This window comes from Littorina saxatilis, linkage group LG6 (assembly GCF_037325665.1).
Source record: "Littorina saxatilis isolate snail1 linkage group LG6, US_GU_Lsax_2.0, whole genome shotgun sequence".
Classification (NCBI taxonomy): Eukaryota; Metazoa; Mollusca; class Gastropoda; order Littorinimorpha; family Littorinidae; genus Littorina; species Littorina saxatilis.
In genome coordinates this window covers 44,613,470-44,626,772 of record NC_090250.1, presented here as the reverse complement: position 1 = coordinate 44,626,772, position 13,303 = coordinate 44,613,470, and the positions used below count along the sequence as shown (strand labels likewise).

The 13,303-nt window shown below is 40.0% G+C and overlaps 1 protein-coding gene across 2 annotated transcripts; it reads right to left on the bottom strand.

Annotated features, from left to right (window-relative positions):
* Window positions 1–2,587: 2,587 nt before the first annotated feature.
* LOC138969318 (uncharacterized) lies at window positions 2,588–8,833 on the bottom strand. Of its 2 annotated transcripts, none has more exons than XR_011456421.1 (5): window positions 8,198–8,816; window positions 7,597–7,688; window positions 5,765–5,989; window positions 5,086–5,234; window positions 2,588–3,724 (listed from the first exon to the last, which is right to left on the bottom strand). XR_011456421.1 is itself a non-coding variant. In XM_070342083.1 (5 exons), the coding sequence occupies exons 1-4, from the start codon at window positions 8,373–8,375 to the stop codon at window positions 5,182–5,184; spliced, it is 438 nt and encodes a 145-aa protein (XP_070198184.1). In that variant the 5' UTR covers window positions 8,376–8,833; the 3' UTR covers window positions 2,588–3,724; window positions 5,086–5,181. The 2 variants fall into 2 exon arrangements, 1 of the variants encoding a protein (XP_070198184.1); XM_070342083.1 differs by having other exon boundaries at window positions 5,875–5,989; window positions 8,198–8,833.
* Window positions 8,834–13,303: the final 4,470 nt, after the last annotated feature.

The following is a 13,303-nucleotide window of genomic DNA, read 5'->3' as shown; positions in this document are numbered from 1 at the left end:
CACCGTATTTTTGTTAGTATGGTCCCCATTTTTGGTGAACTTCCATCTCCAACTGTAGCACGTAGCCGGGCACAACGAATCCTTCTTTATCATGTATTATTCGGTGTGCACATTTCTCAAATCGATTACAGTATAGCGTTCACGGGATACCTCCAGCTTCGCTGGGATAAATAAAAATGAGCGTTAAAGCCCACGGACGAAGAAGGCGAAGACACAAGCAGCTTCTTCTTCTTCTGCGTTCGATATTTATGGCCGTCATATCGTCAGATCGGTGGCTGCCATGAAGTCCGCATATTTGTTTAAACAAGTTTATTCAATTAAGTAGATGTGCAACGCCAAGGCACTGCATACCCCAGCGAAAGACAAACCTCTCTCTCTCTCTCTCTCTCTCTCTCTCTCTCTCTCTCTCTCTCTCTCTCTCAAACACACACACACACACGAACACACACCCAAGTTACACACGTACACACATACACACTCACTCACACGCACTCACTCACTCTCTCACACACACTTCACTGTACACACAAAACACACCCCCATACGCACATATAGACAGACGGACATACACACCTTTACAAACAAACACACATACACACACACACGCACAAACACAAACCAACCCACCCACTCTCTCTCTCTCTCTTTCTCTCTCTCTTTATCTCTTATGCAAACAGACACACACCCACACAAACACACACACACACACACACACATTGACTCACACAAATCTGATACACACAATACACACACACATACGCACATACACGGTTGGCCTAGTGGTAAGGCGTCCGCCCCGTGATCGGGAGGTCGTGGGTTAGAACCCAGGCCGGGTTTGTTTGTTACACCCCCGGTATAGGGGTGTGTATAGGATTCGGTCGATGTGTTTGTTTGTTTGTGTGTTTGTGTTCGCACATAGATCTCAAGAATGAACGGACCGATCGTCACCAAACTTGGTGAACAGGTTCTATACATTCCTGAGACGGTCCTTGCAAAAATTGGGACCAGTCAAACACACGGTTAGGGAGTTATTGGTGGATTAAGATTCTACAAGGACTTATAGAGGGACATATTAATGGTCAAAGGGAAATAACCTTCTCAGTTGGTGGCAGTGAGAATGGTAAGGACGGGGGTGGTTTTCCTACCTCGGAGGAATTTCTTGTTTGACTTTAAAATTGGCAATCTAGTGGGTGCTCCGCCTGGCGGCTGGCATTATGGGGTTAGTGCATGCTAGGACTGGTTGGTCCGGTGTCAGAATAATGTGACTGGGTGAGACATGAAGCCTGTGCTGCGACTTCTGCCTTTTGTGTGGCGCATGTTATATCTCAAAGCAGCACCGCCCTGATAATTATGGAAACAAACAAACAAATACGCACATAGACAGACGGACACACACACCTTTACAAACAAACACATATACACACTCATACACACACAAACATACACACAAACTCATTCACACACACACTGGGCGAAAAGTGGCGTTTTGTATCTTACAAAACTACTCAAAATCCCAACAAAACTTAAGTTTCAATGGGTTTATCACATTTTGGTGTTCACGACAACGCCAGATTTTGATTGGATTTTGTTGAAGTTATCGCAGCGAAATTGCCTGGAATTTCAGCGCGTTTTGCGACGGTCAAAACATCATGTTAAACCATGTTACAGCATGTCTGTAACATGCAAAAATTCCAAGTTTTGATGGCATTAAAGCTTTGGTTTAACGCCAAGTAACATCATGTTATCGTAGACTTAACTTGCAAAACTGCTTGTTTTGGTGGTGTTACAGCTTGCTTGTAATGTGATTAACATCATGTTATCGTAGACTTAACTTGCAAAACTGCTTGTTTTGGTGGTGTTACAGCTTGCTTGTAATGTGATTAACATCATGTTATCGTAGACTTAACTTGCAAAACTGCTTGTTTTGGTGGTGTTACAGCTTGCTTGTAATGTGATTAACATCATGTTATTGCTGGTATAACATGCAAAACCCCATGTTATGTTGGTGTTAAAGCTTGCTCAAATGCCTATTAACTCCATGTTATGTTGGTGTTAAAGCTTGCTCAAATGCCTATTAACACCATTTTAGTTGGTGTAAGGCTTGATTATTAATGTAAAAAAACACCATGTTATGACGTTCACATAATTGTTTTCCACTGGATGGAATTTTGTGGAAAAGAAAGCATGTTGTTTGGGAATTGTGTGCGGGTTTCATGCTTGGATATTGCACTATGCTGACTTGTCACAGGTCAATTTACATTTAACAATATTAGTTTTAAAATGCATCATCCTTCACACATTATGTAAACATCTTTAACATTAACACTTAGGTTGTAAAATGATTGCACTTTATTCAAACAGGACAAAAACAAAAATGCTGATTCACAATGTACAATAGCAAAGGACTATTTTGAGTGGAGACAGTGTTCATCCACACTATAGATGCCCTGTGAAAACATTGGCCATAGATATATGTGAATTACTTCCCTTGGGTATGAACATTTATGAATGATTAAATGGGTGAAAGAAGGCCACACAAAATGAAAATCAGTAAATAACAAAATCACTTCCCTTGTGAGCAAGAACAGTCATACCATGTTCCAACTTTTTGCTAAAAATTCGCCCACAATGTGACCTTCAAAGTTAAAAAGGGGTAACTGAACTTCATGTTTGGATGTCATGGAGTCATGGAGTCCAACATGAAGAAATGTATAAGAACACAAGAATGTATGCATGACAAAGAACAAATGTTTATTTTTGAATGTTTTATGTATGTTATTATTACGGACACAAAAGCTCAGCAATGCAATTTCTCTTTTAGAGATTAATAAAGTTATTTTATTGTATTGTATTGTATTGTATGTCAGTAAATTTTGAAAGCCCTAGATTCATAAACATCTGAAAACTGCTCAACGTCTTTGCATCACGGCACATTAATAAAAGTAAGAGTTAGTAAGACTGGCCTAACTGCTATGGTGAGGCAGTAATAACTCGTTGATGAAGAATTATTTGAATTCTGAATTTCGAACAAACAAATACAGTGTCCTTCCAAACACCCTTTTCAGGCCTCCAAGAATAAAAAAAATAAGCTGGTCTTAAAAAGGAGGAAATCTGCTTAATATCTAGGTAAATGTACAACAGGTTGTGAACAGAAAATCCAAAAATGTAAGGTCTGAAAAGCGGGGAAGTTTGAAAAGGGGGGAAGGGGGGGACCTAAAATGTGACGATCATAACAACCATAATTTATCTAACAAAGTTCATTCTGAAATCTTCTTCAGCGTTTGATTATGGAGAGACTAAATCCTCAGTTCAGATGTGGTCTTAACTCCTTGTCTCCCAGGTACACACAGTCACTATGTACATTGCATCTGTTATCATTCGGCACATATCCGCATCCTGCTTAGACTGTTAGCTTCAGTCGCTTCCTGTAACGTTGATCTAACACCAGGATTCTAGCCTGTTGATACAGTTTCTACAATTCTGAGTGACCTGCTGCAGCACAGCTGGTCTCGGCTTAAAAAATCTTGGTCAACATAGATGGGGTACAAAGTGTTAAAATAAAGCGTCCTTCCAAAGTTGATGACAGGTCCCCAGAGTATTCACAAAATTATATGGTACTGGAACTGGAAGCCTTGCACGGCGACGAAAAAGATGTCCACGCCTACATGAAGAAGCATCCTTCACGGCTTCAGCGGAAACAGTCGGCTGGGGATGAGGACAGCACCTATGTAAAAAATATAGACAAGAACAAAAATATATGTCAATGGGAAAACAAAGAAACAAGTAGAGAAGGACCTCCCCACCTTTACACAGTGAAAATGAAAAACACATGTGAATGTACTTATGTTTTAAATCTCCCCCCCCCCCCCACCCCCCCCCCCCCCCCCCCCCCCCAATTAAGACCAATTATCCAAGATATTTTTCAGTCCTCAAAGGAGAATTTCACTGTTCTCACGGAACCCTGAAGAAAACTGAGCTGTGCTAATATATTACATAACTGCAAACATCCCTCAAATTCAATATTGCAAGCCACTATACATTCCTCATAAAGGCACTTCATGCTCACGTGTGAAAACTAACATAAGTTTACAAGTGTGTATCTACTTATAATAATAATAACGGGCATTTATAAAGCGCCTTATCAGAAGTTCAAAGCGCGTGACAACAATACGTGTATAAAAAATTCATACAATCACTGTCAGATTCAAACAACACATCATGCACATCTCACATCCCCAGACTCTATGCTAAGGCCAAAAAAAAAAGTCTGTTTACGGTATCCCGACCGACCCTATTTTTTTGCGCGACCCTAGACTTTTTTTTGGCATTTGGGGGGGGAAAAAAAAATCAAAATTTTAAAACAAAGTTTGTTTTTTGGCAAAATAATTTGATGTTTTTTGGAGAAAAAAAAATCCCGACCTACCGACCCTATTTTTTGGGCCGATGTTACCGTAAACAGACTATTTTTTTGTTTGGCCTAAGGAACTATCCGTAATGTTGTTGGAACAAGTGAGTTTTCAAATTGGACTTAAAAGATGAAATGTATGGAGAGTGACGTAATAGAAAGGGGAGTGAATTCCATAACTGAGGGCCATGATATGAAAACGTGCGGAAGCCATGAGCCTTGCGTTTAAAGCAACCTTGACGGAGAAGTCGAGCATCAGCAGAAGAATGAAGGGTGCGAGAGGGAGTGTAGAGGGAGACCAGTTCCGAAAGATAGGCAGGTGCCGATTCAGAGATGATCTTGTAGCAGAAGCAGGCAGCTTTATACCTAATACGTTGAGACACAGGAAGCCAGTGAAGTTCTTTCATGAGAGGAGTGCTGCAGAGTGTTGTACTTTTTGCAAGGGTTGGAGAGTGGAGTCAGGGCAGCCTATGAGAAGGGATTTGCTGTAATCTAATCTACACAGAATGCAGGATGTAACGAGAGTTTTAGTGGCATCAACAGTCAGAAATGTTCTTGTGGAACCTATTCTTCTAGTTCTAATGTAGTACCTGTTTGTAGTGAACTCACCAGCAGGAGTATTGCATACATAATTACGCATTACTGAATTAAAGTAACTATTTTCAAAGCTTCTCGCTTACCTTGGAATAGTGTCAAGCAGCTTATGTTGTGTCTAGATCAGCAATCAGATCTTCACACTCAGCCTGCACTTGCTGAAAACTGGACATGCCTGTATCTCAATCAAGCTGTTGTTGCGGAGACAACGGAATCATGCTCAAGTCAGGTCCAACTGAAATAAAAGCATATTGTTAGCTGATAAATGATTTGATCAAGCAAAACCATGCAGTATTTTTTTAATAAAATATTTTGTATACCCCGCTAATGCAAAAATAATGTACTTATTTACTATTAGCATTAATTTTAGCTGGTCATTCAAACCAGAGCTTGTTCTAGAACTCCACAAGAACAACAATGGCAGTTGGCAATGGCACTGGCAGAATACAGATCAAAACAATATTAGTATTAGCCTCACCAAGGGTTGACTTCCCATCAAAATGAATGACGGACTGAATCAAACTTCAGAGACATTACAATTTTTCACAACGATTTTTTCAGCAAACAGCCATGTTTTAATACCTGTACAAATGTATCAGTGATATCACTATGAGTATGACAGTATGACAGTGTGGTAAGCTTATTCGTTCAGTATAGTCTTTCTATGTAAGTAGTGGTCCAGTGAACGATACCTTCCGCCTGTGGTTCGAGACAGAGATTAAGTTGAAACTTAATTCGAGAAGCCAAACACTGACGAATACTTACGTATTTTGAGCAAAACCCACGCACGTCGACCACAAGTTGATGTCTGCTGGAGTACGTAATCATAACGTAGAGGACAACAGTTTCACTTGGCTGGCTTCGGTTATTCCCACCTGTATCTGTTCCTTGCTGTTCTCCAAGAGACACCATGGTGCAGCAAGCTGAAGGGTGTCCTGTCGTATTTCCTCGAAGTTGTAGTGGGCAACCAGGAGGTGGGGGGCGACTGACCTGCAGCAGAATTCAAATCAATTAGTCAAGTCACTATGACATATCTTTATTGTTATCGCCACACGACGGGCGCTGTGGCGGGGTGGTAAGACGTCGGCCTCGTACTCGGAAGGTCGAGGGTTCGAATCCCGGCTGCGGCCGCCTGGTGGGTTAAGAGTGGAGATTTTTCTGATCTCCCAGGTCAACTTGTGTGCAGACCTGCTAGTGACTTATCCCCCTTCGTGTGTACAGTAGTCCCTTCCATTTCCGGCCCTTTCGTGGGCATGAACCTACTCGGAGCGGCCAGCTTTCCCATGACTAATGAGTTTTCCTTCTATAATTGACTCTTAATGGCCGTTAACCTGTCTGACGCGGTCAACGGTCACTGATTTTTGCCCTAAGGTGCCCCTCTTACTCGACAGGAGCGGCCACTTAACAGCCACTTGTCACTTTCGCGGGCGAGCGCCTGTGGTGTGTGTGTGTGTGTGTGTGTGTGTGTGTTGTGTGCACAGACGGCACAGCACGAGCAGACGACATGAATACTTACGCATGCGCAAACTGTAAATACAGACATGCGCATACATGTACATTTACGGCAGTCACTTCCGGATCGATCACAGCTGATGTGAGTTTGAAACACTTGTTTATCTGACACTCAAATACATATATAATAATCCAAACAACACACATAGAAACATACGAAACAATAGCTTAGCCAGGACGATGGAGTTAAACACGCAAATAATTAAGATGTATAAACGAAAGCAAAACTAACAGAGACAATGAATCGGCGGCTCGTGGATGATCGCTTTCTTTTCTTCATGAAAACTTGATCGTGTTTTTTGGGTTTTTTTGGAGGAGGAGGGGGCCTGTAATGAACGGCCACCTGATATTTGCGGTCACCTTTGCAATGACTAATGGGTGACCGGATATGGCAGGTACTACTGTACACGCAACCACAAGACCAAGTGCGCACGGAAAAGATCCTGTAATCCATGTCAGAGTTCGGTGGGTTATGGAAACACGAAAATACCCAGCATGCTTCCTCCGAAAGCGGCGTGTGGCTGCCTAAATGGCGGGGTAAAACGGTCATACACGTAAAAACACGAGTGTACATGGGAGTTTCAGCCCACGAACGCAGAAGAAGAAGTTATCGCCACACCAACCCTAAATTTTTCCTACCATACCTACCATACTGTATTTGTTATCCGAGAGAGAAAAAATCCATGTTGCAGACTCAACTGGAAAAATTCCCTTCTCCATCATCTAGTGGACAGAGCTCACATGATTTCAAACAAATCTTTTTTTAAAGTCACATACTTTGTGCGACAGTGTTAGTTTACTATAACTGTAATTTATAAATAGCAAATTAAAAAATATCACTTATCAGATAATCGGCTAAATGCCTGGCAGATGACCCTCATTCAAAGTGAGTCGTGGCTAAACCATGAAACTAGAAAAACAGGTTATACCACAATATAAATCTCACACTGACAGCGGACAAAAACTGAGAAAACACCCAGTATACATGTACCGGTACTCACAAAAGAGTTACAAGTAGCATATTATCACTATCAGTATCACTAATAGCATACTATACTGGGCAAATAACAGCAATTTTTACTCACTGGGGGCTTCCTGGCTGGAGTCTTTGGTGTTTCTACTGACTTCTGTAGCACATGGTTGGTTGGCAGACTTCCTGGAATGAGTGCTCGCTTGCCTGTAGGCCCAGCAAAAAAACATGCAAAGAAAATGTTCAAAATGCTGAGTCGAAATTATAAGTTAAATTAACTAAACAGACCTATACATTTAGATCTATTGAAATAGAAACAAGAATTAGTAAAACACACTACTGCAAATCTGTCAAGAATGAACAAGACTGACTCAGTGACCGAGTAAAACAACAAAAGAAATCTAAGTTCTAACCCAGAAGTTTACTAGAATATATTCAAAAACACATTATCACAAGAACAAAGAGTGGTTTTTTCCCCATTACCTAATAATTATAGCTCAGAATTACGCCTTTGTCAATGTATGATTCAGAATACGATTGTGTTATTTTTTGTCTGCGAGCTGTAAAAGTACTAGTTGTAGTACAAGTACTAAGCCTCATACTGATTGATTGATACTACTAGAGCTTCGTCACTTGAAGCATTACAAGCAAAACAACACAGCACAGACAATCAGATGAAAGCTTATTTTCGCTATATTACTAGTTTTTTTACGTACCGTATTTGAAGCATGTTTCTTTGAAATGTCGGGAACATCCTCGCATTCTTCGGGTTGAAAAGCTTGTCAGCACGGTTGATTTTGTGGAAGAGCAGCTCTCCATTCGGCATCCGCTTTTCCGTTTGGTATACCATGGAAAGTTATAAGCGTTGAAGATCTTAGTGAGCTCACGCTGCATCCAGGCATACAACAATTTGCACCGGGCATCTTGAAATCATGGTTCACTTCTCTGGCATCATCGAAAAATGGCGAAACGGAAGTGACTTTTTTCGGAATGCAGCTTTCTTCCGGTTGTCAGCACTTACCGCGAGCGCAGCGAGTTGGCGATTGATCCAGTCAATACACAACTATGCGCCGGCATAGACCACTGATCTAACAAGAAAAATGTTCATTCAAAATGAACAGCGTCGATGCAATGTCCACCAAAGATTTATTTTGGGAAGTGTTAAAGGTTAGGGTCAAAAGTTAATGAATTGCATGTTGTGCTGGATATATATAAATTGTTTATTTCAGTCAATGCTTGCCATAATTGATCAAACAGCCACAAGAAAAAAAAACTTTTTAATTAAAAAATAGAGCTTGTTTGAAACAGGTAGAAAGGAAGAGTTGATATTGCAATATCTGTACGTGGGAATGTGGTGAAAAAGAGTGCTAAAAGTAGTAAGTCAGTCTCAGATCCATTTCAAATATTTATTGCAGAAAAACAAAATACAAATTACAAAAAAACACAGAACCATTACCAGGTGTCATAGGAATGTTTGAAAACAATAGTTTTAATTTTACACTGTAAATACAGGAATCAGAATTAAACACCTCAAACTGATTGGCACATGCATAATGAATCACCTGGAATTGCAACAGGGAGATACTGAAGTAATTGGAAACAAACATCTGAAATTGACAGAGAAACAATTGAAAATATAGTACCAGTTGACATGAGCGTACAATATTTTAATGGAAGTGCAATTTTAGCACGAAGCATCCGCAGGAGGATGCACTAACAATTACATAGTGCCACAAAATGTGTACGGACATTTCACAACAACCGTGCATTATTAGCACAGAACACATACATGGGGGCGCACAAAACATTATTGTGACAATAATTTACACGAAACATTTCACAGTACATTTTTATGCAAGGTGCATCTACTACAGGAGGGTGCTCCAACAATGATGCATAGTGCCAACATTTAGCGCAAACTTTTGACAAAAGTGCATTATTACCACAAAGCGCATACAGCGATTATATAGTAGCAAGTTGCACTAAACATTTGAACAAAATGCATTTTGTTCAAATGTTAACAGCACAGCACCAAGTTTTGCATAAGTGCACAACAGCACTGACCATTTCACAAAAGTGCATATAACAGCTGTGACAATTTTACAAAAGTGCATTGACCATTTCAGGCAGATGGCTAACATGCAGATTTCGCTTTGTCTGTCTTTCTTTGAAAAGTAGGCATGTTCAAGATCGATGAAGTCATGAGCAATTGGGTTAGATGACAGAAAAGATTCAAAAACGTCAGATTCAGTTAGATGACAGAAAAGATTCAAAAACGTCAGATTCAGTGTTTTGGGCACTGTTGAACAGGAACATTCTCTCCTGTTCAACAAATGTGGGTTCAATTCAAAAGCAACATTGTCACAGATAGGCTAGTGTTACATTTCTGTAAGTTTCAAAAACATCTTCCATGTGTTTGTTACTGTTGAACAGAGGCATATTTTCCTGTTCAAAAAAGTCTGACACAAATTTTCGTAGTTGTGGGTTAAGGTTCGATCTATACCGTCATTCAAACGAGTCGTAGAACCGTCATTGTCACAGACAGTGTTACATTTCTGTTTTACATTCAAACGAGTCGTAGAAGTAGTAGTACATTTGCGTTTGGTTGTTTTTATATTTAGTCAAGTTTTGACTAAATATTTTAACATCGAGGGGGAATCGAAACGAGGGTCGTGGTGTATGTGCGTGCGTGTATGTGTATGTGCGTGTGTGTGTGTGTGTGTGTGTATAGCGATTCAGACTAAACTACTGGACCGATCTTTATGAAATTTGACATGAGAGTTCCTGGGTATGAAATCCCCGAACGTTTTTTTCATTTTTTTTGATAAATGCCTTTGATGACGTCATATCCGGCTTTTCGTGAAAGTTGAGGCGGCACTGTCACGCCCTCATTTTTCAACCAAATTGGTTGAAATTTTGGTCAAGTACTCTTCGACGAAGCCCGGGGTTCGGTATTGCATTTCAGCTTGGTGGCTTAAAAATTAATTAATGACTTTGGTCATTAAAAATCTGAAAATTGTAAAAAAAAATAAAAATTTATAAAACGATCCAAATTTACGTTTATCTTATTTTCCATCATTTGCTGATTCCAAAAACATATAAATATGTTATATTCGGATTAAAAACAAGCTCTGAAAATTAAATATATAAAAATTATTATCAAAATTTTTTTTTCGAAATCAATTTAAAAACACTTTAATCTTATTCCTTGTCGGTTCCTGATTCCAAAAATATATAGATATGATATGTTTGGATTAAAAACACGCTCAGAAAGTTAAAACGAAGAGAGGTACAGAAAAGCGTGCTATCCTTCTCAGCGCAACGAATACCCCGCTCTTCTTGTCAATTCCACGTGCACTGCCTTTGCCACGGGCGGTGGAGTGACGATGCTACGAGTATACGGTCTTGCTGCGTTGCGTTGCGTTCACTTTCATTCTGTGAGTTCGACAGCTACTTGACTAAATATTGTATTTTCGCCTTACGCGACTTGTTTCTTTTAGATTCCTGTCACTCATACCAGCAGTATTGATTGAGGTACATAAATCTGTTGATGTACAGGGATGACTTGTTTGTAATGAATCCTTGTTTCCTCCACATTGAGTTTGCATTGCAGTTGGACAGAAATGAACAGGTGTTAATTGATAAACACATTGATAATGGCTTTTGAGAAAATCAATCAATTCTGCAAAGGAATTAACTTGATGACATCAAAACTGCAGCGCCATTTGAAGAATGGTTACCATTTCTGTTTCTTTGATGGGAATCAAACAAATAAAAACTTTGACTATCCAAGTTACCATGAATGCTCATTTTCTTTCCAAGCACCTAGCCAATGGAACACACTACCTCTCCCCCTCCGTCAACAACAGTCCCTCGAATCATTCAAATCTGCACTCAAGACATTCCTTTTTTCCAAATAATCCATGCATTCTACACTGCCCACCCCATCCCACCCTGAATAACTGTACATATTTTAATGGTTGATGGTGTGTGTGTGCTAGTGACTTTAAGTCTCCGTGTGTGTGAATGAGTGTATGTGCGCCTTGAGTCGCCTGTTGGTGAGATATGTGCGCGTTATAAATATTCGTATTATTATTATTATTAGTTGACCGTCCTGAAAAGTAGCAAGGATATAATTTGAGACGATAAACGCCTGATGCAATACATCCTCAAGGTCAGTCAACTCAAAACCTTCATCATTCGCAACATCAGTAGGCAACACAGCGGGATTCGTATGTCCAGAAATCATGTCGAAAAAATATTCCATTTTAAAAGCATGTCCAACCACAGTTGTTGGCAAGTGTTCGTGTCCGAGGTAGCCTTCAGTGTGTGTATATGTATTCATGTGACAGAGAGCGTGACCTCATTCTTCAATCCTCTCTCTCTCTTCTTTCTCATTCGAACGCACACACGCAAGAACGTAGCCTACGCACGCATGCACGCGCGCACACACACACACACACACACACACCCCGCTGACGCACAAACCACGCACTCACACACTGACTGTCGGCAAGCATCTCTTTTTGTTACATTTAGTCAAGTTTTGACCAAATGTTTTAACGTAGAGGGGGGAATCGAGACGAGGGTCGTGGTGTATGTGCGTGTGTGTGTATGTGCGTGTGTGTGTGTGTGTGTGTGTCTGTCTGTGTGTGTGTGTGTGATTCAGACTAAACTACTGGACCGATCTTTATGAAATTTGACATGAGAGTTCCTGGGTATGATATCCCCATACGTTATTCATTTTTTTGATAAATGTCTTTGATGACGTCATATCCGGCTTTTCGTGAAAGTTGAGGCGGCACTGTCACGCCCTCATTTTTCAACCAAATTGGTTGAAATTTTGATCAAGTAATGTTCGACGAAGCCCGGACTTCGGTATTGCATTTCAGCTTGGTGGCTTAAAAATTAATTAATGACTTTGGTCATTAAAAATCTGAAAATTGTAAAAAAAATATTTTTTTTTAAAAACGATCCAAATTTACATTCATCTTATTCTCCATCATTTGCTGATTCCAAAAACATATAAATATGTTATATTTGGATTAAAAACAAGCTCTGAAAATTAAATATATAAAAATTAATATGAAAATTACATTTTCGAAATCAATTTAAAAACACTTTCATCTTATTCCTTGTCGGTTCCTGATTCCAAAAACATATAGATATGATATGTTTGGATTAAAAACACGCTCAGAAAGTTAAAACAAAGAGAGGTACAGAAAAGCGTGCTATCCTTCTGAGCGCAACTGCTACCCCGCTCTTCTTGTCAATTTCACTGTCTTTGCCGTGAGCGGGTGACTGACGATGCTACGAGAATGCGGTCTTGCTGCGTTGCATTGCGTTCAGTTTCATTCTGTGAGTTCGACAGCTACTTGACTAAAATTAATGTTGTATTTTCGCCTTACGCGACTTGTTTTCTTTACCTTTGTTTATTGTGTTTTCGATATTTGTGTTTATTTTTTGCTTGACTTATCTGTTTTATTTTAATGTTTGCTATCCACATCGTGTGATAAATGTTTCTTCTCAGTCTCTGAGTCAGTTTAGTTTCTGCACGCCGCTTTGGTACTCCTTGTTTTTCTAACTGGTGTATTGTGCGCGATTTGCGGATTTATTTTTACATTTAGTCAAGTTTTGACTAAATGTTTTGACGTAGAGGGGGAATCGAGACGAGGGTCGTGGTGTATGTGCGTGCGTGCGTGTGTGTGTGTGTGTGTGTGTGTGTGTGTGTGTGTGTGTGTGTGTGTGTGTCTGTGTGTGTGTAGAGTGATTCAGATTAAACTACTGGACCGATCTTTATGAAATTTGACATGAGAGTTCCT

Bases quoted from the DNA above. Each gene is read 5' to 3' on its own strand.
- LOC138969318 (XM_070342083.1), bottom strand. From the start codon at position 8,375: ATGCAGCGTGAGCTCACTAAGATCTTCAACGCTTATAACTTTCCATGG. The intron at 5,990-7,596 runs GTGAGTAAAAAT...ATTCTGCTGCAG, and splicing joins CTCCAGCCAGGAAGCCCCCA to GTCAGTCGCCCCCCACCTCC. The intron at 5,235-5,874 runs GTGGGAATAACC...CTTTTATTTCAG, and splicing joins ACAGCAAGGAACAGATACAG to TTGGACCTGACTTGAGCATG.